This window comes from Rhinolophus sinicus, chromosome 4 (genome assembly GCF_057876585.1).
Source record: "Rhinolophus sinicus isolate RSI-liver-muscle chromosome 4, RSI-T2T, whole genome shotgun sequence".
NCBI classification, from domain to species: domain Eukaryota; kingdom Metazoa; phylum Chordata; class Mammalia; order Chiroptera; family Rhinolophidae; genus Rhinolophus; species Rhinolophus sinicus.
In genome coordinates this window covers 51,322,971-51,347,528 of record NC_142504.1, presented here as the reverse complement: position 1 = coordinate 51,347,528, position 24,558 = coordinate 51,322,971, and the positions used below count along the sequence as shown (strand labels likewise).

Genomic DNA, 24,558 nt, shown 5'->3' with positions numbered 1-24,558 from the left:
GCTAGATGGGGGGGTGCATATGGGTGAGAACATGAAGGGATTAGGAAGTACTAATTGGTAGTTACAAAATTGTCACAGGGATGTCAAATACACTATGGGGAATATAATCAATAATGCTGTAAAGACAGTGCAAGGTATCAGATGGATATTGGACTTGTTGGGGTGATCACTTCACAGATTATATAAATCCTAACCACTGCACTGTACACCTGAAACTAATATAAAATAATATTGAATGTCACCTGTAATTAAATATACAGAGGGTGCCCAAAAAATGTATACACATTTTAAAAAAGGAAAAGAGTGTATTAAAATTGTAACACTCAATATATACTGACAACAAAAGATGAATACAAGTCATATGTATATTTTTTTGGCACCCCCAATATATATGTATTCAAGGGATGTAAAGTACAGCATAGGGTGTATAGGCAGTGGTATGGTAACAGCTATGTACGGTGTCAGAGGGGTAGTAGACTTGTTGGGGTGATCACTTTGTGAGGGTGTAAATGTCTAATCACTATATTGTTTTGTACACCCAAAACTAATACCGTGTTTCCCCGAAAATAAGACCTAGCCGGACAATCAGTTCTAATGCATCTTTTGGAGCAAAAATTAAAGAAACGGTCTTATTTTACTATAATATAAGATTGTACCGTGTTTCCCCGAAAATAAGACCTAGCCAGACAATCAGCTCTAATGCGTCTTTTGGAGCATAATGCATCTTAAATAATGTAATAATATAATATAATATAACACCGGGCCTTATATTACTTTTTGCTCCAAAAGACGCATTAGACCTGATTGTCTGGCTAGGTCTTATTTTGGGGGGAAACTGGGTAAAAACAAATAGCATTGACTTTTTTAAATGTTTGTAATCCTCAGCACACTAAGCAGCATGGAGACAGGGAGGAGGTGCTGGGGAGGTCAGGAAAGGGGCGTACTCAGAGCCTCTGCCTGACTGGCTTATGTTTTAAGATCTCATATGCCTTAGTGAGGTTAAATGTATTTTGTTTATTTGAAATCAAAATTATGTAGAAGTGAGTCTTAATATATCATAAAAATCATTGTGAGAAATACTGAAAATTGTCCTGAACTCTTATTAAGGAAACTTATTTGCATGTAGATAGTGATGAAAAATTTTTTCATGAAAATTACAAAGGTAGCTTATTTTCATTGGCATTATCTATTTTAATTAGAATAGCTCCTATCTCTACATTTCTCCTCTTAAAATGACTTTTCAATAATTCAGTTAGACTCATAAACTAATATATTGTTTGCCATTTCTCTCAATATTGCTTAGTTTTCTTTACTCACGAACAGATACATTTAACTTGTACCAGGACTAGAGTGAGTGTTATATATGAGAACACAAACCAGGGGAAATAAAGCCACAAGTGTATCCTCTGAAATGTGCCCTGATTTGGAAAACACAGGGGTTCAAGTTATTTTTCCTTTTTTTGTAGATTTATTGAGGTATAATTTACATACCGAAAATGTATTCATTTTCAGTGGTTTGATGAATTTTAGTAAATGTAGGAGCTGTGCAAACTTCACCTCAATCTAGTTTTAGAACACTATCATCACCTGAAAAAATTACTTCCTGCCTGCTTCTGGTCACTCCCATTTCCCAACTCCAGCCCTAGGCAGTCACTGATCTGTTTCTGATTCTGTAGTTTCACCTTTCTAGAAGGTTCATATAAATGGAATCATACACAGTTAACCCTTGAACAACATGGGTTTCAATTGCGTGGATCCACTTATATGCAGATTTTTTTCAATAAATATAGTCGGCCCTCCATATCCACAGGTTTCGCATCCATGGATTCAGCCTACTGGGGATAGAAAACATTTTTGATCCACGGTAGGAAATCCGTGGATTTGGAGGGCCGACTCTGTGCATTGTTCTGTGTCGTTTTATATCAGGGACTTGAGCATCCACAGATTTTGGTATCTGTGGGGGTCCTGGAACCAATCCCCGCTGGGATATGACTGTAGTTAAGTTTCGCGGGCATCAAGCTATACACAGATTTTCGACTGTGCGGGGGTCAGTGCCACTAACCCAGGCATTATTCAAGGGTCAACTGTATGGTCTTTTGTAGCTGCCTTCTTTCACGCATAATTTTGAGTTTTTACCCATGTTGTTGCACATATCAGTAGTTCATTCTTGATTATTGCTGAATAGTGTTCCATTATATAAATATGCCTCATTTTTCTTTTCACAAGTTGATGGACACTGGATTTTTTTCCAATTTTTGATTAGTATAAAAAATGCTGCTGTGTACATTTGCATACAACTCTTTGTGGATATATGTTTTTGTTACTCTTAGGTAAATATTTAGGAGTGGAATTACTGTGTTGTATAGTAAGTGTACGTTTAGCTTTAAGAAATTGCCAAGCTGTTTTCCAAAGTTACTATACCTTTTTACATTCCCATAGCAATGTATAAGAATTCCAGTTTCTCCACATAATCACCAACACTTGACATGATCATTTCTTTTGAATATAGCTTTTCAAATGGGTGTGTGGTAGTATCTCATTGTGGTTTTAATTTGTATTTTTCTAATGATAAATTAGATCGAGCATCTTTTTATGTGTTTATTAGCCATTTGTATGTTTTCTTTTGGAAAGTATCTATTCAAATCTTTTGCCCATTTTTTTCCTTGAGTTGTATGTCTTCTTATTTTTGAGTTGTAAGAGTTTCTTTATATGTTGTGGATACAAGTCCTTTATTAGCTATATGATTTGTAAATATATTTTTCCTAGTTTGTGGCTTGTCTGCATTTTCTTTCTCTTTCTTTCTTTCTTTCTTTCTTTCTTTCTTTCTTTCTTTCTTTCTTTCTTTCTTTTTTTGCTTCCTGATACTTTCTTTTTTTTTCTTTAGAAATCTCTTTTCTGTCTCACTTCTTTTTTTTTTAATTAAAATTTATTGGGGTGACAAGCTTCATAAAATTACATAGGTTTCAGGTGTACAATTCTGTAATACATCATCTATATATCACATTGTGTGTTCACCACCCACAGTCAGTTCTCTTTCCATCACCATATATTTGACCCCCTTTACCCTCTCCTATCACCCCTTTCCCCTTACAGATAATGGTTTAGTCTTTTTCTTTTTTTATCATTAGTTTCAGGTGTACAAAACAACATAGTGATTAGACATTTACACAGGTCCCAAAGTGATAACCCCAACAAGTCTACTACCCCTCTGACAGCATACATAGCTATTATAATACCATTGACTGTAATGCAGTGTTTTATATCCCATGACTATATATATATATATATATATATATATATATATATATATATATATATATTTAAATTATAGTTGCCTTCAATATTATTAGTTTCAGGTGTACTGCACAGTGGTTAGGCATTTGTATAATTTATGAAGTGATCCCCTCAATTTAAGTCTACTACCCATGTGACGCCATACATAGTTTTACGTTATTGACTATATTCCCCATACTGTATTTCTCATCCCCATAACTATTTTGTGACTACCAATTTGTAATTCCTAATCCTTTCACCTTTCTCACTCATTCCCCTAACCGCTGCCCATCTAGCAACCCTCAGTTTGCTCTCTGTATCTGTGAGTCTGTTTTTGTTTTATTTGTTTATCCTATTCTTTAGATTCCACATATAAGTGAGTTCATATGGCATTTGTCTTTCTCAGTCTGACTTATTTCACTTAACATAATATCCTCTAAGTCCATCCATGTTGTTGCAATGCTAAGATTTTGTTCTTTTTTATGGCAGAGTATTATTCCATTGTGTAAATGTACCACAATTTCTTTATCCAGTCGTCTATTGATGGGCATTTCAGTTGTTTCCGTATCTTGGCTATTGTGAATAGTGCTGCAGTAAACATAGGGATGCAAATATTTTTCTGAATTAGTGTTTTGGATTTCTTTGGATAAATACCAGGAGTGGAATTTCTGGGTCATAAGGTAGTTCCATTTTTAACTTTTTGAGGAACCTCCATACTGTTTTATATAGTCACTACACTAATTTGCAATCCCACCAATAATGCAGAAGGGTTCCTGTTTCTGCACATCCTCACCAACACTTGCTCTTTATTGATTTATTGCTGACAGCCATTCTGACAGGTGTGAGGTTTGTATCCCATTGTGGTTTTTATTTGCGTTTCTCTGATAATCAGTGATGTTGAGCATCTTTTCATATGTCTATTGGCCATGTTGTCCTCTGTGGAGAAATGTCTGTTCAGGTCCTCTGCCCATTTTTTAAATTGGATTACTTGTTGTTTTGGTGTTGAGTTGTATGAGTTTTTAATAAATATTTGATATTAACCCCTTATTAGGTGTATCATTGGAAAATATCTTCGCCCATTCAGTAAGATGTCTTTTCGTTTCATTGATGGTTTCCTTTGCTGTGAAAAAACTTTTTAGTTTGATGTAGTCCCATTTGTTTATTTCATTTTCTTATTGGTAACTTTTTAACAAGTGTTTTTAATTTTGATTATGTTCAATTTATCTTTTTTTTCTTTTATGGATCATACTTATGGTATCATATGTAAAAATAATCTACCTAATGCAACAAGGTCACAAATCTATTTTCTTTCATGTGGATGCCTCAACAATGGCCCTACAGTCTCTGTTTGTTAGTTTTATAGTTTCATGGTTGTGGTAATATAGGAGTCAGAGGCCCAGTGTACTGTTGTCATTTGAAATAATTATGACTTGGCCCCAGAAGTCGCATATCATCCATTCTGCTGAGCACTATACTCAAAAAAGTTTCCTCCGGCCTGTTCCCCATCCATCTCCTCTCTGTCCACCCCTAGCCTCAGGAGCCATAGATCTGTACATAATTGATTCTCAGATTATTGAATTAAAGTTCATTGAATCCTCTAAGATTCCCTGCACATTTTACTCTTTGTGTGAGAAGATAGCGCTCCTGATGCTCCTTTTGAAAGCAAAGTTAACTCACTGTACCCAGCTTAGGACTTTGAAACTCCTCTAATATCATGATAAAGTCAGAACTCAATAGCACAGTGTTTAAAATCACTCATAGCCTGCCAGCAACTTGCCATTTCTGCTCCATTCCTGCCTCCCCACATATGTCCTTCAGCCCCATCTGGGCACTTGCCAGAAACACGCCAGACCCTCTGTGCCTCTGTGACTTTTCTCACAGCTTCTATCCTCCGCTCCCAGAGGGTTCTTGTTACTCTTCCAAGGCAGAGTTCAGATCTCACCTCCCAAAGTCTTTCCTCAGGAAGAGTTCTTCCTCTGGAGCAGAACTGCTTGCATCCTACTTCCTGCTCCTATCTGCTCAGGTCTGCTGCTGGTGGGGTACTCAGCACGTTTTTATATTCGGTTCTCTAGAGCTCACATCCCTGTCCCAAGTCGAGATCTGAGTACTTCAGGTCTCAGTATGAAGATGAATATGTCAGCTTCACTTCTGAACCCCCTACCCCCAGAGTATCTGAAACTTAAAAGGTATGCAATGAATATTTTAAGTAAAATGTTTGGAACCAGTCCTACAAGGAAGTCGATTTATGTGCACTTAGACACAGCTCTCATGCTGCAGTTCTAAAGCTCCCGAGGAAAAACGAGCACTCTTCTCTGTAAGCTCTGCCATCTAGAAGTATCCGGGCCTGGCCGCCCTCTCAGGCATCGCGGGCTCTCTGCCACCAGCATGAGCTTTCTTCTCAATTTTGTGGCCTTGACCACCAGTTAGAATATTCAGCCTCCAATGTAGAGACTGTTATCACTGCTTCCGCTTCTTGAGCAAAATATCCTCCAAAATATATACAGGATAACTTGTCTCTATTTAAACCCTTGCCCTCAATTGAAACCAAAAGCTCATCTTTCAAACATGACTGTTGTTTTCTGCTTCTTGCTTGTGTACCTGATAACTTAGCACAATTTGCAAAGTCTGTACATATGAACAAGTTTCTTGAACTAATGAAATGTACAGAGGGAAAAACAGAATTTACATACCCTGCTCTTGTAACCAACTTTGATAAGAAGGCAGAAGCTACCCCTGAGCTGCTATTGAATATTGACAGATCTGCTAGAGTGCTGAGGACACTGAGGGCTTCCAAAAACAGACAATTTTTTTCTCTACAAAGCTTGTGAAGGGAGTTAGAGACCATCAATTCATGATTTATAGTCTAGCGAGGGCCTAGAATACTTTTATTTTAAATTCTCAAAGGAAACAAAAGCCTAAGCTTTGAAAGCCTTCCTCAGACAGACTAACTGGACATATTTAGATGCTGTCCTGGGCCTAATGAAGCATGGCAGGAGGGCCCCGGTGTTTGCTAACTTGCTCCCGAGCTCGCTGACTGGGCAGGGAGAGGACCTTTAACGGTTTCTTCCTACCCGTGCTGAGCAGTCCCCATGCTCAAACCCAGCACCCTGTAAAAGCCATATACAGTCGTTCTTTTCAGCTCTAGGGATGTCTCTGGATTCTGTCTGCCGCATCCCTTGGTCTCCCTTGGGAGACCTAATTCCTGGCGGTCTCCCTTGGGATCCTTTCTGCTATCTCTTACCTGGATTGCATTCTTTACCCAGCCCTTTCACTTCTAGACTCTGTTGATTGCTCTGCCAACCTTGTGAATTGCCTTCTCCACAAGAGGTTCCCTCTCATTTTGCCCAGGTTGGCTCCACTGGACAGAGATCCAGCAAATTGTGCCCAGACCCAGAAACCACTGCTCAGTCTCAGCCAAGAGCCCCAAGCCCATCCGTCTCTGAGGAGGGGCTGGGCACAGACTCGCTTTACCGGCTCTCATTATGCTGCCCTGTGTTGAGACAGCAACGTATGGCTGAGACCCATTTCTCCACTGCTGCTTGCCGATCTCCATCAGATCCAGTAATCTGCAGCCTCATGGAATCTGATGCTTAACTCTTGTTTTCCAGTTTCTGGTCTTGGTTTTTTCCTTCAGCTGTAGCATCTCAATGGCTGCACTATTGATGGCTGCTTTCTCTGGTTTCACTTACATTTTTTAGCAGATAAAGCTTTCATAATTCAAAGAGTAGGGCTGGAAGAGACCTTGGGGGTGTTCTAAGAATGAGCCCTTACAGAGGTGCTCCTATGTGAATGTTTACCTTGCAATCTTTGTGATTCCTTCCATGTGATTAAAAATGTTTTTCCTTAGGTATTTTTTTGCCTGAATTACTACAATTTCCAAACCCCCCAAAAGTGATGATGATGATAATAATAATAATAATGTCAATTGAAAATTTCTTACACCTACAACATTTCCTTCATTGCTTCCTCTTCGTATTTCTATATCACTTTTGCTTCTTACTTCCCAACTCTTTCCAGAAAGGCACCAATATTTGTCTTTAGGAAATAAACACTCTGTTTACCCACAAAAAATTTTCCATGAAAACTCAACTGAAGAAACACACAGAGGCAGTAATGCTAGGTTTACTGTTCTTATCAACCAACTTTAATCAAAACCTCTAGGAGGCTTTTCTGTCCTGATTCTTCCAGGGAGGTGGACACTTGGACCAAGAATACTTTCTTCCTGATGGTATTCCCAACCCGCTCTTTGAGTTGCCATTTCTTTTACTTCAAAGCAATGGAATATATTCTTTCTGTGGAGTCCATTTCAGTAGTAATAGAAATAGAATATAATCTCGCCATAGAAAAAGTGGCTCCTGAGAAGTCAGCGTCTTCTAGCACTATTGTAAAGCTGTGACGGTTAGGTTGGTTAAATCTCATATTGCAGAGAACATTCGCAGTGTTGTGTACTTAGCTTTTATACAGAGTATGGTCTCCTGAAGAGCTGATGTTTAACTTCCTGGAAACTGAATTATATTCTGGATGCTCAGGAGAAGGATACTCTTTGGAGTAAGTCTGATAAATTCTTTTGGAAACAAATGATCACTTACTGATTTATTTTTTGGATAAATGCAGGTTTTCACATGGCCTGTTTAAAGAAAATTCAATGCACCAGGAGCTACGTATTTCATGCCGTACTCCCCTATTTTGCTGATAAGTCCTTTGTAGTACAAATTGCATATCAGCAAGTGACTCAGCACTTTGCTTTATATGAAATTGCCTCTAGCTGGAATAAAGGATTTCTAGTTATTTAGTATATGATAATATAACTTCCCCGGTAGTGATAGCAAGTGGAAAACACAAATCTTCATGTTATGTCAGTCTCCATTTCTCATTTTAATGGTCCTGTTGTGATAATATAGAGCCTGGATACCTTAACAAAATATATTTTGAAATATTACTGTGAAGATGATAGTAATCTCTTAATATGACATGGCCAGAGTGATGCCCCTTGGATTTGATAAATGTGGGCCTTCTGCTTCCTCGCCCCTGTGCTTAGTCCCATGTTTGGGGGAAGCCCGAGTCATAGGAGAGAGTGATTCAGACATGCAGCTGGGAAGTGGGCAGAGGAGGTGGCTACTAACTAGCACGTACATAGCCCTTGCTCACCATCATCGTCATCCTTCTCTCTGACTGACCACTGAGATGAAACATAAGACGGCCTTCCTGTAGAGTGTCACTTTGGAAACTGTTCCAGGAAAGGCAACTTCATGTTTACTGTGAATCAAGCACACGCTCTGTGGCACAGATAGAAGTGCTTGTTAAATATTCCATAGACACCTGACATTTCCCAGACGCTTGCAGCTGGGATCATTGACTACTTCTGCTCTGTGGGTTGTAAGCAAAAGGTGTGTGCATCACCTCTGGGTGGAGGCAGTTAAGAGCAGGGGAACATGAAGGCTCAGGAAGCCACATGTTGAGGTGACAGTATCATAAAATGGTGGCACCTCTGTCACCCTGGAGCAGAGTGCCCTGCCCTCCCACACTGGACATTAGCATGGGTGAGGTATGAACTGTACTGCACTAAGCACTGAGACTTCTGGGTTCGTTTCTCAATTCAGTACAGGCTCATTCTCCTTCACCATCTCTGTTCTCTCCAAACCCCCTCCAGCCGCATTAGAGGAGCACACATTGAGATTTTGACCCATGCCCTGCATCTCCGCCCTAAATGGCTCATATCATTCAGCAAGAATAACAGTTTGTAAATCCTGGCTTCTTATATTTGAAATGTGACTTTTTGTTTGTTTGTTTGTTTTTTATTAAATGACTAGCCTGCCAGGCATTCCAAGATGCTATTATCTACTATTACATGGTGGCCATTTTCCCACGTGTTGTTTACTTGACAAATGGATAAGTTATAGGCCTTTGTAAAATATTAATATTCTGTATGGGCTTTTTGCTGAAGGTTTTAATAAACAGTTTCTTATCCTTACATCTTTTTAGTGATATTTGTAGAAATCTCAACTTACAGGAAGATACTGTCAGAGCTTCTTTCAATGACTCAACAGATATTTCAAAATATGTTACTGTCAATATCCTTATTCAGAATTAATATTCCATTTCCCACTCAGGCTTCATCTTTAGAGCACTTCCCTACTTCTCACTTGTTTTAAATTGGAACTTTCTTTTGCTTTATAGTCGAAAGGAAATCAACTGGGGGAGTAATTTTTGTTTTTCTGCATTAGAAATAAATTGGTATAATGCCTAAGACTCACAATTATTTTATTGTAAACAAATTTGTTGGGTGTCAGTGGTAACTGTTTTCCTTTTATTCTGAGTGTAAGTTTTACGTGAGAAATGGAACTTAAGTCTGTGCCTTTTGGCTGCACTAACATATTTACAAGGAAGTATAGCTAAAAAAAAAAAAAAATACATCATTTTAGAGGGAAATCCTATATCACCAGACTTCATTTAGATCATATGGACAGGAATTCATTTAGAATTCCTGTGGTTCCAGCCATGCTCTTGTAAAAAGAGCTATATATTTGAATCATCAGTCCTCTTAAATGTACATTTTAGGGTCTTTCTGACTGCAAGAAACAGCCAGTCTCCATTTATATTAATTAATTGTTTCAGATATCTATGTTGTGTAACAAATCACCCCAAAAATGTGTGGTTTAAAATAACAACAATTTATTATTTATCATAACTGCGGGTTTGTTAACCCTCAGATGGTTACCATCTGGTTCTTCTGTTGCATGTGGTTTAACAAGTCACTTACTCAGTTGCCTTCAGCTGGGAGCTCAGTTGAGAGCAGAAAGTCCAAGATGGTCTCTCATCTCCCAGGTCTCTTTACACTGGCCTCTTCTCATTCAGTAGTCTAGCTCAAACTTCCCACAGGGAACATTACAAGAGGAGAATCCCCAGTGTGCAACTATTCATCATACCTCTGCTTGCATAATTCTTGCTAAAATCCTGTGGGGACAGAGCCAGGAGTGCAGTTTCCAGGCTCTCGCCCTCACGTGGAAAGGTGTTCACTCGGGCAGTACATTTACTACCATCAACTGTGATTGGATGGCCATCAGCTGTAACCAGTGAGCCATTGGCCACTAATATAACTGTTGTGGCTACGCTAGCAGCAAATTGGGGCTAGCAAGAAGATGGTGGCTGAGCTAGCAAGCGCGGATTGCAGTTAGCATGGAGGATTGCTGCTAGCAAGTGAGGTTGGTTGGCAGAGAGAAGTGGACAGCAGGTTGCAGATAGTGTGGCTCCTGCTGCCTGTGTCTCCAACCCAGCCACCAGTGAGAATATAGTGGTATGACTCCCCCATCTATGGCTCCGTGGGTGTTCCTTTTTGGCCTCACCATATCCTGCATTCTTATGTGGGGACCAGAGACCCTGCATGACACCCTGCATGACAAATCCCATTGACCAAAGTATGTCACATGGCCCAGCCCAGAGTCACTGTGAGAGGGGACTACACAAGGGTCGGATGCTGGGAGGAGTGCTTCCTGTGGGCCACCAAGGTAACAGTCTACCTACGATGGTAATGAAGGTGTTTTAGAATTCACAGAAGAAATACCGGAAGACGTTTCAACCACAACCACTATTCTGGCCAACCTCCTAGAGAATGGGGTATACATATATACATATTCACTGTTTGATCTACCAAGAGTATTAGACACCTGGTTCTAGCACAAGAGGAGCAGATACTTGTCATCACCTGTCAGGTGTCCCACCGCTGCTGCGGTCACTCAGAGACTCTTTATTTCTGTGGATCCTGTTGCTACCCACGGGCTTCATTCTACTCTCGATACGTCATCCCCTCCGCTTACTCATAGTTTCTCATGCTGCTGCCTCTTTGTGATCTTTGGACTCTGTTCCTCCTCCGAACTGTTGACTCGTTTTCCCTTTCTGCCTCCTATTTACTCTCCCCATGAGAAAGGAATTCGTTACCACTTCACTGGGCATTCTTCAGCCCTCTAAAACAGCCAAGTCATCTCACAGGCTCTGCTGCCTTTTGTGAGACACCCACGCCTGATTCTTCCAGCCTTGGTCAGGATGGTGGGGTCAATGCAGAAAGATAGACTGTGAGCATGGCAAGCCTTCAGAGTTGGATAGTCTTCTCTCCATTCTGTTTAGCTAATTGTGATTGGATTTGGAGGGGGGAGTGAGGAAGGCTTCCTGTGAGAAGCACAATTCCCTTTCTTTCTTATTCCACCCTTCCTTTCTTTTCCAATTAGCTCTCTCACCCCTGAAGTTGATGCTGGCAACTGTCATCAGATAACTAGCTGTACAACTGTGGAACAGGTGCCATCCTTGGTCAGGGTCACTGTTAGTCTCACACATAAGTACTTTCATTAAGCAAGCTTTATCCTTTGTCTTAGATCTCTCAATTATGTCACTGTCTGCTATTTCCTTTCTTGTAATCACTATGCTTAATAAAGGAGGTGTGAAAAAGCTAGTATCCAAATAATTTCACATGTTGCAAATAATTAGATTTCATTGAAAGATGTGGGTATTTTTGATGGTCTAACATCAATGTCAAAAGGCTTTAAATTTTTTTCTAAGTCAAAGAGGTCCTTAAAACATTGTTTTATATCTTTTTTTAAAAAATTAAAGTTTATTGGGGTGACAATTGTTAGTAAAATTACATAGATTTCAGGTGTACAATTCTGTAAGACATTATCTATGTCTCACGTGTGTTCACCACCCAGAGTCAGTTCTCTTTCCATCACCATGTATTAGACCCCATTAACCCTCTTCTAGAGCCTTCCTCCCCCAACCCTCTGGTAACCCCTCAACTATTGTCTATGTCTATGAGTTTTTGTTCCTTCATTTGTTTGTCTTGTATTGTTTTCAGTTTTATATACCACACATCAGTGAAATCATATGGTTCTCTACTTTTTCTATCAGACTTATTTCGCTTAGCATTATAATCTCAAGATCCATCATGTTGTCACAAATGGTACTATTTCATCTTTTCTTGCCGCCAAATAGTATTCCATTGTGTATATATACCACAACTTCTTTATCCATTCACCTATCGAAGGACATTTTGGTTGTTTCCATGTCTTGGCCACAGTAAATAAAGCTGCAATGAACATTGGAGCACACATGTCTTTATGGATAAATGTTTTCAGACTTTTTGGGTAGATACCCAGTAGAGTGATTGCTGGGTCATTTGGCAATTCTATTCGTAATTTTTTGAGGAACCTCCACACTGCCTTCCATAACGGCTGCACCAATCTGCATTCCCACCAACAGTGTATGAGGGTTCCTTTTTCTCCACAACCTCTCCAACACTTGTTACTATTTGTCTTGTTGATGATAGCCATTCTGACTGGGGTGAGGTGATATCTCATTGTGGTTTTGATTTGCATTTCTCTGAGATTAGTGATGTTGAGCATTTTTTCATATGTCTATTTGCCATTTGTATGTCTTCTTTGGAGAAATGTCTCTTCAGGTCCTCTGCCCATTTTTCAATTGGGTTGTTTTTTCATTGTTGAGTTATATGAGTTCCTTGTATATTTTGGATATTAGCCCCTTATCGGAGGCACTGTTTGCAAAAATCTTCTCCCATTCAGTTGGTGGCCTCTTTATTTTGTCGATGGTTTCTTTTGCTGTGTAGAAGCTTTTAAGTTTGATATACCCCCACTCATTTATTTTAGCTTTTACTTCCCTTGCCTGTGGAATCAAATTCATAAAATGCTCTTTGAACCCAAGGTCCATAACTTTAGTACCTATGTTTTCTTCCATGCAGTTTATGTTTCAGGTCTTATGCTTAGGTCTTTGATCCATTTTGAATTAATTTTGGTACACGGTGACAGATAGCAGTCACCAAGTTTCATTCTTGTGCACGTGGTTTTCCAATTCTGCCAGCACAATTTATTGAAGAGGCTGTCTTTTCTCCATTGTATGCTTTTGGCTTCTTGTCAAAAATTATCTGTCCATATATATGTGGGTTTAATTCTGGGTTCTCAATTCTATTCCATTGGTCTGTGTGTCTGTTTTTCTGCCAATATCATGCTGTTTTGATTACTGTTGCCCTGTAGTACAAGCTAAAGTCAGGGAGTGTGATACCTCCATTATTGTTCTTTTTTCTTAGGATTGCTTTGGCTATTCGGGGTCTTTTGTGGTTCCATACAAATGTGATGATTTTTTTGTTCTATTTCTTGAAAAAAGGCCATTGGGATTTTGATGGGGATTGCATTAAATCTGTATATTGCTTTGGGTAATATGGCCATTTTAACTGTGTTGATTCTTCTAATCCATGAGCACGGAATGTCTTTCCATTTCTTTGCGTCTTCTTCAATTTCTCTTAAAAATGTCTTATAGTTGTCAGCATATAGGTCTTTCACATCCTTGGTTAAGTTTATTCCTAGGTATTTTATTCTTTTTGTTGCAATTGCAAAAGGAATTGGTTTTTTTTCATTTCTTTTTCTCAGATTTCATTGTTAATATATAGGAATGCAATGGACTTTTGTACATTGATTTTGTAGCCGGCAACTTTACTGTATGCGTTGATTGTTTCTAATAGCGTTTTGGTGGAGTCTTTAGGGTTTTCTATATATAGCATCATGTCATCTGCAAAGAGTGACAATTTAACTTCTTCATTCCCAATTTGGATGCCTTTTATTTCTGTATATCTTTTTATACTTCTTTATGCATAAGGTATCTCTAGAAGGATTCACAAAACTTGGTAATAGTAACCCTCCCAAAGGAGAAACTGTGTTTCTGGGATGCTTACTTTGAAGTATATGGTCTTTGTATCTTATGAATATTGTATCATGTGCATATACTTCCTGCTTTTAAAATTAACTTTCTAAAGTGTGTCTTGTCTATTGTCCTGACTTGCAGTTCCTTTAAAAGGCCAGGCCCAGCGTGTGGTACAATTCCAGTTGGCACGATTCCCATGGACTCCAGTGTAAAGAGGCCCCTGAACTTGTGAATGGAAAATACCATAAAAATCTTCTGTAGATATATAGACACCACTCGTACTTTAACATCAAAGACCAAATTTGGCAGTTCTATTTACTATTTGGCTAAATGCAAAATAAGAGGATACAGAGGGAGGGAAATGCTGAGGGCTTCTCAGGATGTGACAGTGTGAGATGGCTGAAAGCTCCAGAACCTTTTAGAAGAACTGGAGCCCTAGGTCTGGCACTCCACGTACCATGTGTGTGTCCTTACAAAGATGATTTTATTATCCTGCATCTTAGCTTCCTTATCAGTAAATTTGAAAATGTAATAGAATTTACCTTTTGGGGTTATTGGCAAGATGAGACAAAGTAATGCAGGTAGCAGACTCCGTGTGGTTCCTGGCCCCTGGAAAGTGCTTCATGAATAACAGCCATCGTGATTGGATTTTTCTCTCTCATCTATTAAATGGGTATAATACCTGCTTTCCTATTTCCTGGAGCTTTTATGAATATAAAATAAGTTAAACAGTTATAGTCTCTGAGGAATGGAGATTTGAGCTATTATCAAGATGTAGTCTGTTATCTATGGTGTTTCCCCAAAAATAAGACTTAGCCGGGCCATCAGCTGTAATGCATCTTTTGGAGCAAAAATTAATATAAGACCCGGTCTTATTTTACTATAAGACCGGGTCTTATATAACATAAGACCCGGTCTTATATAATATAAGACTGGGTGATATGATATGATATGATATGATATGATATGATATGATATATGATATAATGTAATACCGGGTCTTATAGTAAAATAAGACCGGGTCTTATATTAACTTTTGCTCCAAAAGATGCATTAGACCTGATTGTCCGGCTAGGTCATATTTTCAGGGGAACGGTATTATCTGGGTAAAAAACATCTGTTAATTGTTCACCTTTCCTTCGGTACTGTTCCAGGTTCCAGCTAGCAGCTCCTTGTAGCTACTCTCCTAGGGGACATCACTTTGGACTAGGATGAACTTCATAAAGTTTGCCTTTATATTTAAAGTCACATTTTTGCTGACTGGTAGTGTCATTCCTGGTATTGTCATTGTTTTTGTATAGATTTACGTGTGACTTTGTTGATGTGTAAATTATGTGAAGTCATCGTCTATTCTCTCTATTCTTCCTTCCATAGTCTCAGACTCAAAACCTGTGATTGAAAAGCAAAAGCACGGGCTAGGAATGAGCATTAATGTGCTTATTCCTTATGGTAAATATTTAACAAAATATAAAAAGTAACCATCCTCAAGTTCAGTGCTGAAAAGTGCTTTTTACAGTCAAGATGATGTCACACCCAGTTAGATATCCAGTTAGTGAGGCCAGCCACTGATGAGTCACCAGAGCAATAATTACTGTGCCGAAGGGCATCCAGTCACAAGTTTATTGGCTTAGAGAGTCAATCAAGTTACTTTGTGCAATCAGCACTGAACTGCCCCTGCTGGGATGCTGGAAAGTACAAACAGACTAGAATGAAATGGGGAGTAACGCATGGCCTTCCAGTTAGGGGAGGGAGCTTATATCTATATTTTAATGAAACTAATTTTATCTTTCACTTGAGAGGAAAACAAAGATTTTATTTTCTCCTTAATGACAAGAACAAGAGAAGAGCTATGTTTCTTGGTCTTAATATGAATCCTTTGTCAAAACTTTAGGTTTTTAAAAATATATGTGATAGATAATACAGGGAAACATTTGTTCTATGATTTAGTATGAATTTTAGGCAAAAAGAAAAAAGGGAATTTTGAATTGCATTTCTTCCCTAAAGATGAAAAGTTTGTTGCAAAATGGAGATATTTTTTTTCCCTTCTGTTTTTAGAGATTCTATGGGTAATATGTGAAAAGTTGCTTTGAATGGAGTTAAATTAAGTGACATATTAAAAGACTTTATTGTTTATCATTACTCTGGGTCATTTTAACAATATATGTGGTTTCAAGGTGATTTATATTCTGAAGGTGAACCTACCGTTTGTCTCATTCAAACATGCTTTAAAATGTCTATAGCAAATATTTTTTGCAAATTACAAGTTATGTCATACTAACCTACTCTTTAGCCTTGACTAAAATAAACATTCTGCTTTTTCAGATAAGTTTCATTCATTTCAATGTAATTACATAAACAATTTAGTTTTAGTTCATGATTCTCATGTAAGAGAGAATGACCATCATTTTCCAACGTAAACTATTAATACGAGGCAGATGGGCTCCTAGCAGGGCGGGGTGTTGACATCAATATTGAGAGTGCAGAAGCAGTGGTTTTTCTTTGTGAGACGTGCAGAGCATATTACTCTTATGGAGAGAATGCTCAGTTTTCTGTAGCTGTATTTGATTTTCATTTTGCCTGAGTGCTGGGGATCTAATGCTGTCCTCAGGCATTGGGTTTTTCACTTATGACAGCATTCGTAGCAGGAGTGGGTGATTTTCCATGGGCAGGAGTCAGAGGATGGGCTGGGCCCTTGCTCCGTCCTCCCCAAACAGAGCCTACACTGGAGATGATTTTGTGGCTTTTGCTGCAGTTAACTTACAACTTCTTGGAAAAGAGACCACATCTTCAGTTCTAGTTCATGGCCTCCTCTGATGGTGAGGATTTACTCATGTCTCCTTAAGTAAGTGTTTTCTGAGTTTTTCTTAATATTTTTTCTTCATACGACACTGTGATTTAATGTGTAATATTTTATTCCATATATATTCTTAAAAGGTAAAGCAGGTTGGCTGATACTTTCTTTTCTATGAAGTCATCTAATGGTTTGTTCTATTTTGAAAGATGAATAGTTAGGGCATGAAGGCAAAAGAAGTAATGAGTGAAGAACTTATACAGAAATGGTGTGTAGTTGCTTAAGGTCTTACAGGCATTACAGTTCATTAGTACTCCTAGAAAGTGTTTTAGTTCTCCAGCACCTATCCAGAGAGCTAGTCACTTAAATCAAATAAACTTGATTAGCTTGACACACAAATCAGGCAGGTATGCCATTTGTTTTCTCAGTGTTTGATTCTGTAGTTTTCTCTCAATATGTGTAATATATAACATCAACTTATTTTAGTGCCATTTATGCCAGTTATTTTCATTTTCCCTGAAAGTTATGTGTAAATTCAGAATTTTAACAGAAAATCATGAAAGACTTAAGTAAATTTGGCTAAATGATATAGATATGTTTTGTACATACAGAAAAACAGCCTGATTTGTATTTTGGTTAGACATGGTTGTGTGAGCTTCTGTATCTGCCTTTGAATGTTTAATGGGCATGATTGTTTACATTATAGATGGAAAGACAAATTTCCTAGATCTCAAATGAAACCACATGGTAGGGATGTTTTATTCACAAAATAATATTTATATATGTATAATGTCTATATTTAGCACAGTAAGTTCTTTTTTATATTTGTTTAGAAAGAAGTATCTAACTACAATTGTAATCAGATTCAAATCAGAACTCAATTGCTAGCAAAATACATGTTATCAGCATTGTTTCATTTTTTTTTATACAGTTAAGTTCTATTCCACACACAAACATAATATGACAACTAATTTGACCATATGGACAAGAGATTGGTCTTTGAACCAAGTAGTATAAATATAAATATGGTCTTAGGTAGACTGTGGCCAGACTGCCTATTTGAATAAAATCTCATCTTCAAAGATCTTAAGTCTCCGTTTCTTTCCCCTTTCCTCCCTTTATTTTTATCCTACAAATATTGACTCCCTACCATGTGCTCTGGGGACACAATGGGGAACAGGAAAAATGCATTCCCTATATTTAAGAGGCTTTCAGTTTAGTAGGCAAGGTGTGGGCATTATAAAAATACACAATTATACAAATAAGAAAAAAATCACACAATTCAGTAATTAAGCTGTGGGAGCTACCCTTGTTTGTAATAACATCCCTTCTCCCTTCTGGAGAGAGCCACCGGTCACCCCCACCTCCCTTCATTAATGAGAAGACATGATTAAATCTGTTGTTCTAGGTAAGAGTCTGCTGTGGGACAGAGGTCTATATTCTGTGTGTGTGCTCATGCTGTCCTGTGTACAGTGTGCAAGGCATACTACATTAGGTGATGGGGGAGGCATACAAAGATGGGAGAGGCACGATCTTTGCCTACAGGAGTAGGGAGAGAGCATGCATACAAGACAAACAAACAAACAAAAGACTATTTATCTCTGTGTCTATTTATATAAAATATGTGATGATTAATACAAGGAATTTCAGGGATTCTTAGGGGGTGAAATACCTTCTAGTTTGGGTGACCAGGCAGTGTTTCAATTTTAATTGATCTATAAAGAAATAAATTGGACTTTGATAAGGAAATATGATGGAGAGGACATTCCAGGGAGAAGGAAGAGAATAAACAAAGTCAAGAAGGTGGGAAAATTCAAGGCATGTTGAAGGACTGACCCAAGAAAGGAAAACAGAAACAGACCATCAAATAACAAAAAGAAAAAAGAAAAATAGTTATATGGAAATGAAATAGGAGGATATAAAGTTGGTAAGATAAATTGAGGCCAAATTATTGAGGGTTTTTTAATGATCTGTTTAAGGATCTGTTGAACTTTATTTGGTCGATCCCATATGGCTATTCCCAATATTTAACCAAAGAAGACCCTTTAGGAAAAATAAATCAGCATTGTTCAGGAAGGTGACTGCAGTGAGAAAGGCTGGAACTCAGAACCCAGGCGTATCTGTCATGTCGTCCAGGTGACAGATGGTGAGGCCTGAGTTGTCTTGGTTCAGTTGGTAAATCAGCGGTTAGGGTTTGTAGAAAATTTGCAACAATGCCCTGAAGTTTCCCAAAGATAATCTCTAGAATGGAGAAGCCATTTGGCCTCCCCTCTAAAGTCACACTTTCTAACTGACTTAGAAGCCAAGCTTATGTGATCTATTAGGAATAACATGGCAGCCTCTGATATAAATGCAGCTGTTTTAAATGGAAAAACCATGAAAATGGCCAAGTAGACAGATTTTGCTTGACATCACTACAAATATTTGTGACCTGATTTCAGCTGATTTATGAATAAATGATTATTCCAGCCTGACAATTAAATATTTAGAAATTAGCTCCCTTTTAGAGTTCATGTATAATACAGGACTGATTTTCTGTGCTGCAGATTTCCACTCTTCATTTCCTTCTTTTTAATACACTATAATTCTTATTCTATCCTTTTTCAGTTTCCTGCATGAAAATTATTTAAACATTGCACACAAATCTTTTGTGAAAGAAGAAAAGGAAATTCAGTTTGTGGGTCTCAGCAGGAGTTAAGCCAATGCAGCTTAAAATAATGCCGAAAAAGAAGCGCTTACCTGCAGGCAGAGCGCCCCTGATTCTCTTCCTGTGCCAGGTGATTAGTGCACTGGAAGTACCTCTTGATCGTAAGTATTAACGTTTTAAAGCTCTTAGGCCCGGGAGTCAAAACCTCCCCAGCATTTACCATCACTCTGAACTGTGTGAATGGAGAAGGTGTCTGTGTGATACTGAAAAGCTAATCAAAATTAATTTGGCTTTTACCTTCAGCACCTGGTGTTTAAAAAGAATTACACCATAGAAATGGCCATTGAAACAGTCAGACACTTTGTTCCCTCCTTATCATTATCTTTCTCCCCACTCAGGTGCCTTTTGTGTACCATGGGGGGGTGGGGGTGCTGAGCTGAGAAGGAGTGAATTGTGGGCTGCCCTGATCCTCCCAACAGGTGACTCTTTGTAGAAGCAGTCCTGCAAGAAAACCAAATGAATTACTTTAAAACGATCATGGAGACCTCCCTACTTACCCCTCCCACTTTTCCACCCTCTCCCTTCATATGCTGACAGTCTTCTGGAAAAGACTGGGAGTGGCCTCCCAGCCAACCCCAGGCCACCTCTATATCCCCAAACTACCCATCATCCATTTCTCTTAATTCAGAAAAAAGCAAAATTCACCTTTGAATTTTGAATATTAGATATGAGTTTAGATCTAGAAAATGTATCTTATGTAAAGCCTAGTGAGGCGTCTTCTTTGATTTAAAAAATGTGATCAAAGATCAAGATATAAATTTTGAGACTAAAACAAAAACTATCTAAAAGGGAGCAAGTAAAAGCTATATTAGCCCACCCTTTTCCTACTAGTAAAGTATGTGCTGTACTCTCCCTGGACTGGGTGGCCTGTTTATGTAAAACAAAGATAATGCTAGGTTTTAACTGTCACTTTTCCTGCAGTGGAAAGCAGAATTTCAAATCTGAACAATTGCTATACTTCAGAATTGATTTATTCTTTATCCCTAATCTGCATGACCTCATTAAACCCATTAGGTTCCCAAGTAGTACCTCTGTTTGGCCAGCTTTCCAAGGTGCAGTGAAGATAGCACTTTCCTGGGGCTAGTCAATGGTTGGGTTGTCATTTTTTGCCAAAAAGGTTGCAACTGCCAGTGGAAGACATTAAGAAGAGACGGTGGTTTTGCTCCACACTTTGTTGAATTCCTTTGCTGTGCATCTATAGTCTAAAGTACAATCAAATGGAATATTTTGCTTATTTTCAAAAAAATAGTCATTCAATTACCTTAATTTCAATTAAAAAATAAAAATAAAAAAGAGTAATTGCTTAAGCCCACCGGAGTTGAAATGCTTAAGTAAGCGTTTGCCCTAACAGATGTTTAGGAGAGAGAGAAAAGCACTGGAGAGAAATGCTTTTGTTCTCTCTCATGTTAAATGTATCCCCCCTTAATCTAACTGTTCAATCTAACAACCAGAGGGAAACAGTCACCTAAGGCTAACTCAATTATCCTGCTAATGGAGAAGAGGCATAACCAAGATGAAAAGAGAGTCACAGACAACCCAGGCGCTCCTGCATTAACCTTTGCGAGGACCAGTGCTGGGCAGCCCCGCAGAATCATTTGAATCGCATGCTAATGTGATTTCTTCCCTGCCCCTGATCCTTACCCCCCTTCTACAGGAGCTGCTACTGGGTGGGGAGTAGCAACCCCTGGGTGACTGAGGAATTCTGAAGCAGAAATATACTAGCGGTCTGAAAAGTTCAATTACTGACTTGGGGATTAACCATAAACATAGAAAACCTGAAATCAGTGGATTTGGCTCAGATGGAGCACTGTCATTGCAGCCATGTACCATTGTTAAACGTTATTACCGTGTGTGTGGTGATGTCTGACTGAGATAATAGGATCAGACAGTACACAGTATGTGACAACTCAAATTAATTGTAGATTTCAGCTGCTTTTCAAATTGAACATAATTACTTGTCCAGTACAACAGGGATAGAATGGAATTAGCCAGTACTATTCCTGGAAGGATCATTTTTTTGCCTACAGCATTCCTTTTGTTCTTCCATGTGCTATGTGGGATAGCTGCTGCAGAAATAAAAGCGTGAATGGGAGTTTCCTTTCTCCTACAACTTCACAACTTCAACCTGCACTATACTGGTGTTCTTAGGTCAAATAAAATAGGCAAGGTGCCCCTTTTATCTTCGGGGCTCTAACGTTCTTATTACTAACATCTGGTTTTCTTTAATCCTGTTTGCCCTCTCACCTGCTGATATTGATGGGGGAAAAGCAAAACTTCTTGAAGACTGTAAGTGTCTTTCTGTAATTACTAGGCAGTGTGAAAATTTGGCCATGTCTTTGTTTTTTAATTAATAATGTGATTTAAATGCGCAGTTTTATGTTTTGTGACTAATGTCTTTTTAAGCATGTGTATTTACTGTGGCTAAACATTTAAATACCAAGAAGCAAGTTTAGTATATTCCCTGCATGAATTGTGAAGACTCAGGTATTCCCGTTTTTCTTTTACCCATATTATGCTCTACTAACTTCTGTGCTTTATTCACATCTGATGTAACTCAATGAGAAAATTCACAGAATTTAAAGAGAGTGACTCTCTGGTTCTAAATGCTATTAAATGTTTGCTGGAATACAGACATATCTTTTGGTATCTTTAGAAATTGAGTGCATGCAGACACTTCACCCCGGTTGGCTTCTATATACGCTTATCCCTTCTCCAGCCTGCAGACTGTGTAGATGAGTGTTTCCAGGTGTCATCAGTATAATGGCTTGGAAAATTTGAGCATTGTTTTGAAGTGTGCAAAAAGTAATAAACAGCCACCCAAACACAGTATTTCTGAGTGGCTTGCTCTAAGCAAAAACTTCTGCTGCCTCTGACAGTTGGACAGCATCTATCATCTACCTAAAAAATAGCTTTCAAGCATTTGAAAAACCCTTTGATATTGGATTAACCAGGAATATTATGTCAAATCACCTCTTTTCCTTATCACCTCGAAGCATCTGTTAGTTGCCAGGTGACCTAAGCACTGTTCAAACAGGTACGTCTAGACGGTAGACACCTGGCAGTTAGGAGTGGCATCTAAGCCAGCTCTGGTGCAGACACATGAATTAGAAGTGCTGGGTCTGAAACCACCAGACTTGCACATTTGCCACTTGCAGAAAAGCGCAAGGAATTGGGCTGAGTCACTCCTAAGAATTCCCTTGCCCACCACCTGTGTCCCCCATTCCCTGGATGTGAAATTCCAGGCTTCTCTCCATCGTCCTGAACACTATGCTCTCAGAGCTTAAAGGAGCACTCAAAAGTGAAGCTCGTCCAAATAAAAGTGACCATGAGAATGATGTAAACATAGCTAACATCACAACCCTGATAACATGTACTAAGAATTTTACACAAACTGTTTAATTCTCCGAGTGACTCTAGGAGTTAGACACTGCTTTTATACCCCATTTTCTCTCTAAGGAAAGTAGGTCTTATGGAAGTTAAGCAACTTGCTGAAAGTCTCACAGCTGGTAAGAAAGAAACAGACTAGTTCTTAGCCACCAGCCCAAACTGCTAACCAGCATTGGGAACTGACGGGGCTGGAAGAATGAGGGTTCTGGATGATGATGGAGGCCGAGAAGAGCATCTGGATTATCGGGAGGATGAGGAGGGGGATGGATCTTGCTGAAGGGAGAGGAACTTGCTAGTGTGCCGTAACCTGAATTTAACAGGTGAACGATAAATAATGGGTTTAACTTTTGATCTGTATTTTAGATGTCATTGGGATATTTAGTAAAGGCTGTCTGGAGACAAAACAAGAGAGGAGAACCATGTTTGCAGATGTATAAGACATTGACATGGATGTGATAAATTAGCGCTGGGAACAATTAACCACAGTTATTAACCCTGGGGAAATACTTGGTGGGCAGGTGGAAGGAGTTTCACAAAGGAAGCACAGAGCATGGGCGGAGAAGAAAGGGAAGATCTAGAACATGAACACCTTCAATGATGCGGAGTGTCAAACAAAACAGGAAAGGAAAGGAGGACATGAGTCTAAGAGAGAGCTTTGGGAAAAGCTTCGTGATGCCGAGGAAGGCATACTGGAGCGGGGCTACTGCATTACGCAGGTCTGGGGGTACCATCCCCATCGTGGTTGGGCTTTCTCAGCCTCAGCACCACTGACAATGGGCTCACATACTCGTCTTTGTCCTGTTCACTGTAAGATGTTTAGCAGCATCCCTGTCCTCTGGTGAGATGCCAGTACAATCCCCTCCCTTCCAGTGGTGACAACCAAAATTGTCTCCAGATATGGCCAAATGTCCCCCCGAGGGGGGGGGGCAAATTGCTCCTGGTTGAGAATGACTGGTGTGTGTAAAGGGCTCTTCCTGGACATATGCAAGGCAGTGGCTTCTGCCAGGACTTTCCTCTGTTTTGTGCCTCCCTAGTCAAACTCAGCTGCTGCTTGAACAACAAAAGAAGTTGAAGTAGATTATTGCTCGAGTTCCTTCCTGTGCTAACACTCTGTGATTCCAATTTCACAAAAAGGACATGGTAATCTTAGAGTGACTTGAGCGTTGGCCAGCCAGATACCAGCTTTCTTCAGATTAAATTGTTCTTGGTCAGGAGGGTTTCCCACTATGATCTGATAATAAGTGATCAGCTAACACTTTGAAGAGTGAAATGAAAATACTGTCTCCTATAACAGAGAACTTCCCAAATCCATTTACCTTCTAAATAAGACTTTTATCTTGGTTCCTGATAGCCACCTGCCTCCTGGCTCTCCTAAGACATGTCAAGTCTCTAATTTAACCATCATTTCAACATTAACTTCTCAAGTTTATTTGTATATATAAATTAATATATTAATTTATATTAGCATGCTAATGAACTATAAATCAGTTACTCTTTCCTAAGAAATACAAATTTATCTCATAACTTAAATTTCACCAAAGCTTATCACTTGAACCAAAGGGCTCATGGGAATTTCTCATTGTTACATCAGAAAAGAAGCTGTCTTAATATTAAGTGTGTACTGGTAATTATTTTCCCAAACTTTTTGTGGGGGAGAATAGGCTTTGAGAGTACATATAAAGTTACCAAAAGTAGTTATGTC

At 38.9% G+C, this 24,558-nt stretch overlaps 1 protein-coding gene across 32 annotated transcripts in view; it reads left to right on the top strand.

Moving 5' to 3' along the window:
* The window catches only part of NRCAM (neuronal cell adhesion molecule), a 299,706-nt gene that overhangs the window by 208,615 nt on the left and 66,533 nt on the right, over positions 1 to 24,558 (top strand). For 11 of the 32 annotated variants that reach the window (XM_074340545.2, XM_074340560.2, XM_074340568.2 and 8 more), the window contains exons 2-3: positions 19,370 to 19,570; positions 21,726 to 21,755. The exons of 1 other annotated variant lie outside the window; for it this stretch is intronic. In XM_074340545.2, the coding sequence (XP_074196646.2) occupies positions 19,465 to 19,570; positions 21,726 to 21,755 (136 nt within the window). In that variant the 5' untranslated portion in view covers positions 19,370 to 19,464. Of the gene's footprint in view, positions 1 to 16,707; positions 16,814 to 19,369; positions 19,571 to 21,725; positions 21,756 to 24,558 lie in introns of those variants that run through there. 20 more of the 32 variants (XM_074340571.2, XM_074340565.2, XM_074340570.2 and 17 more) reach the window with 3 other exon arrangements.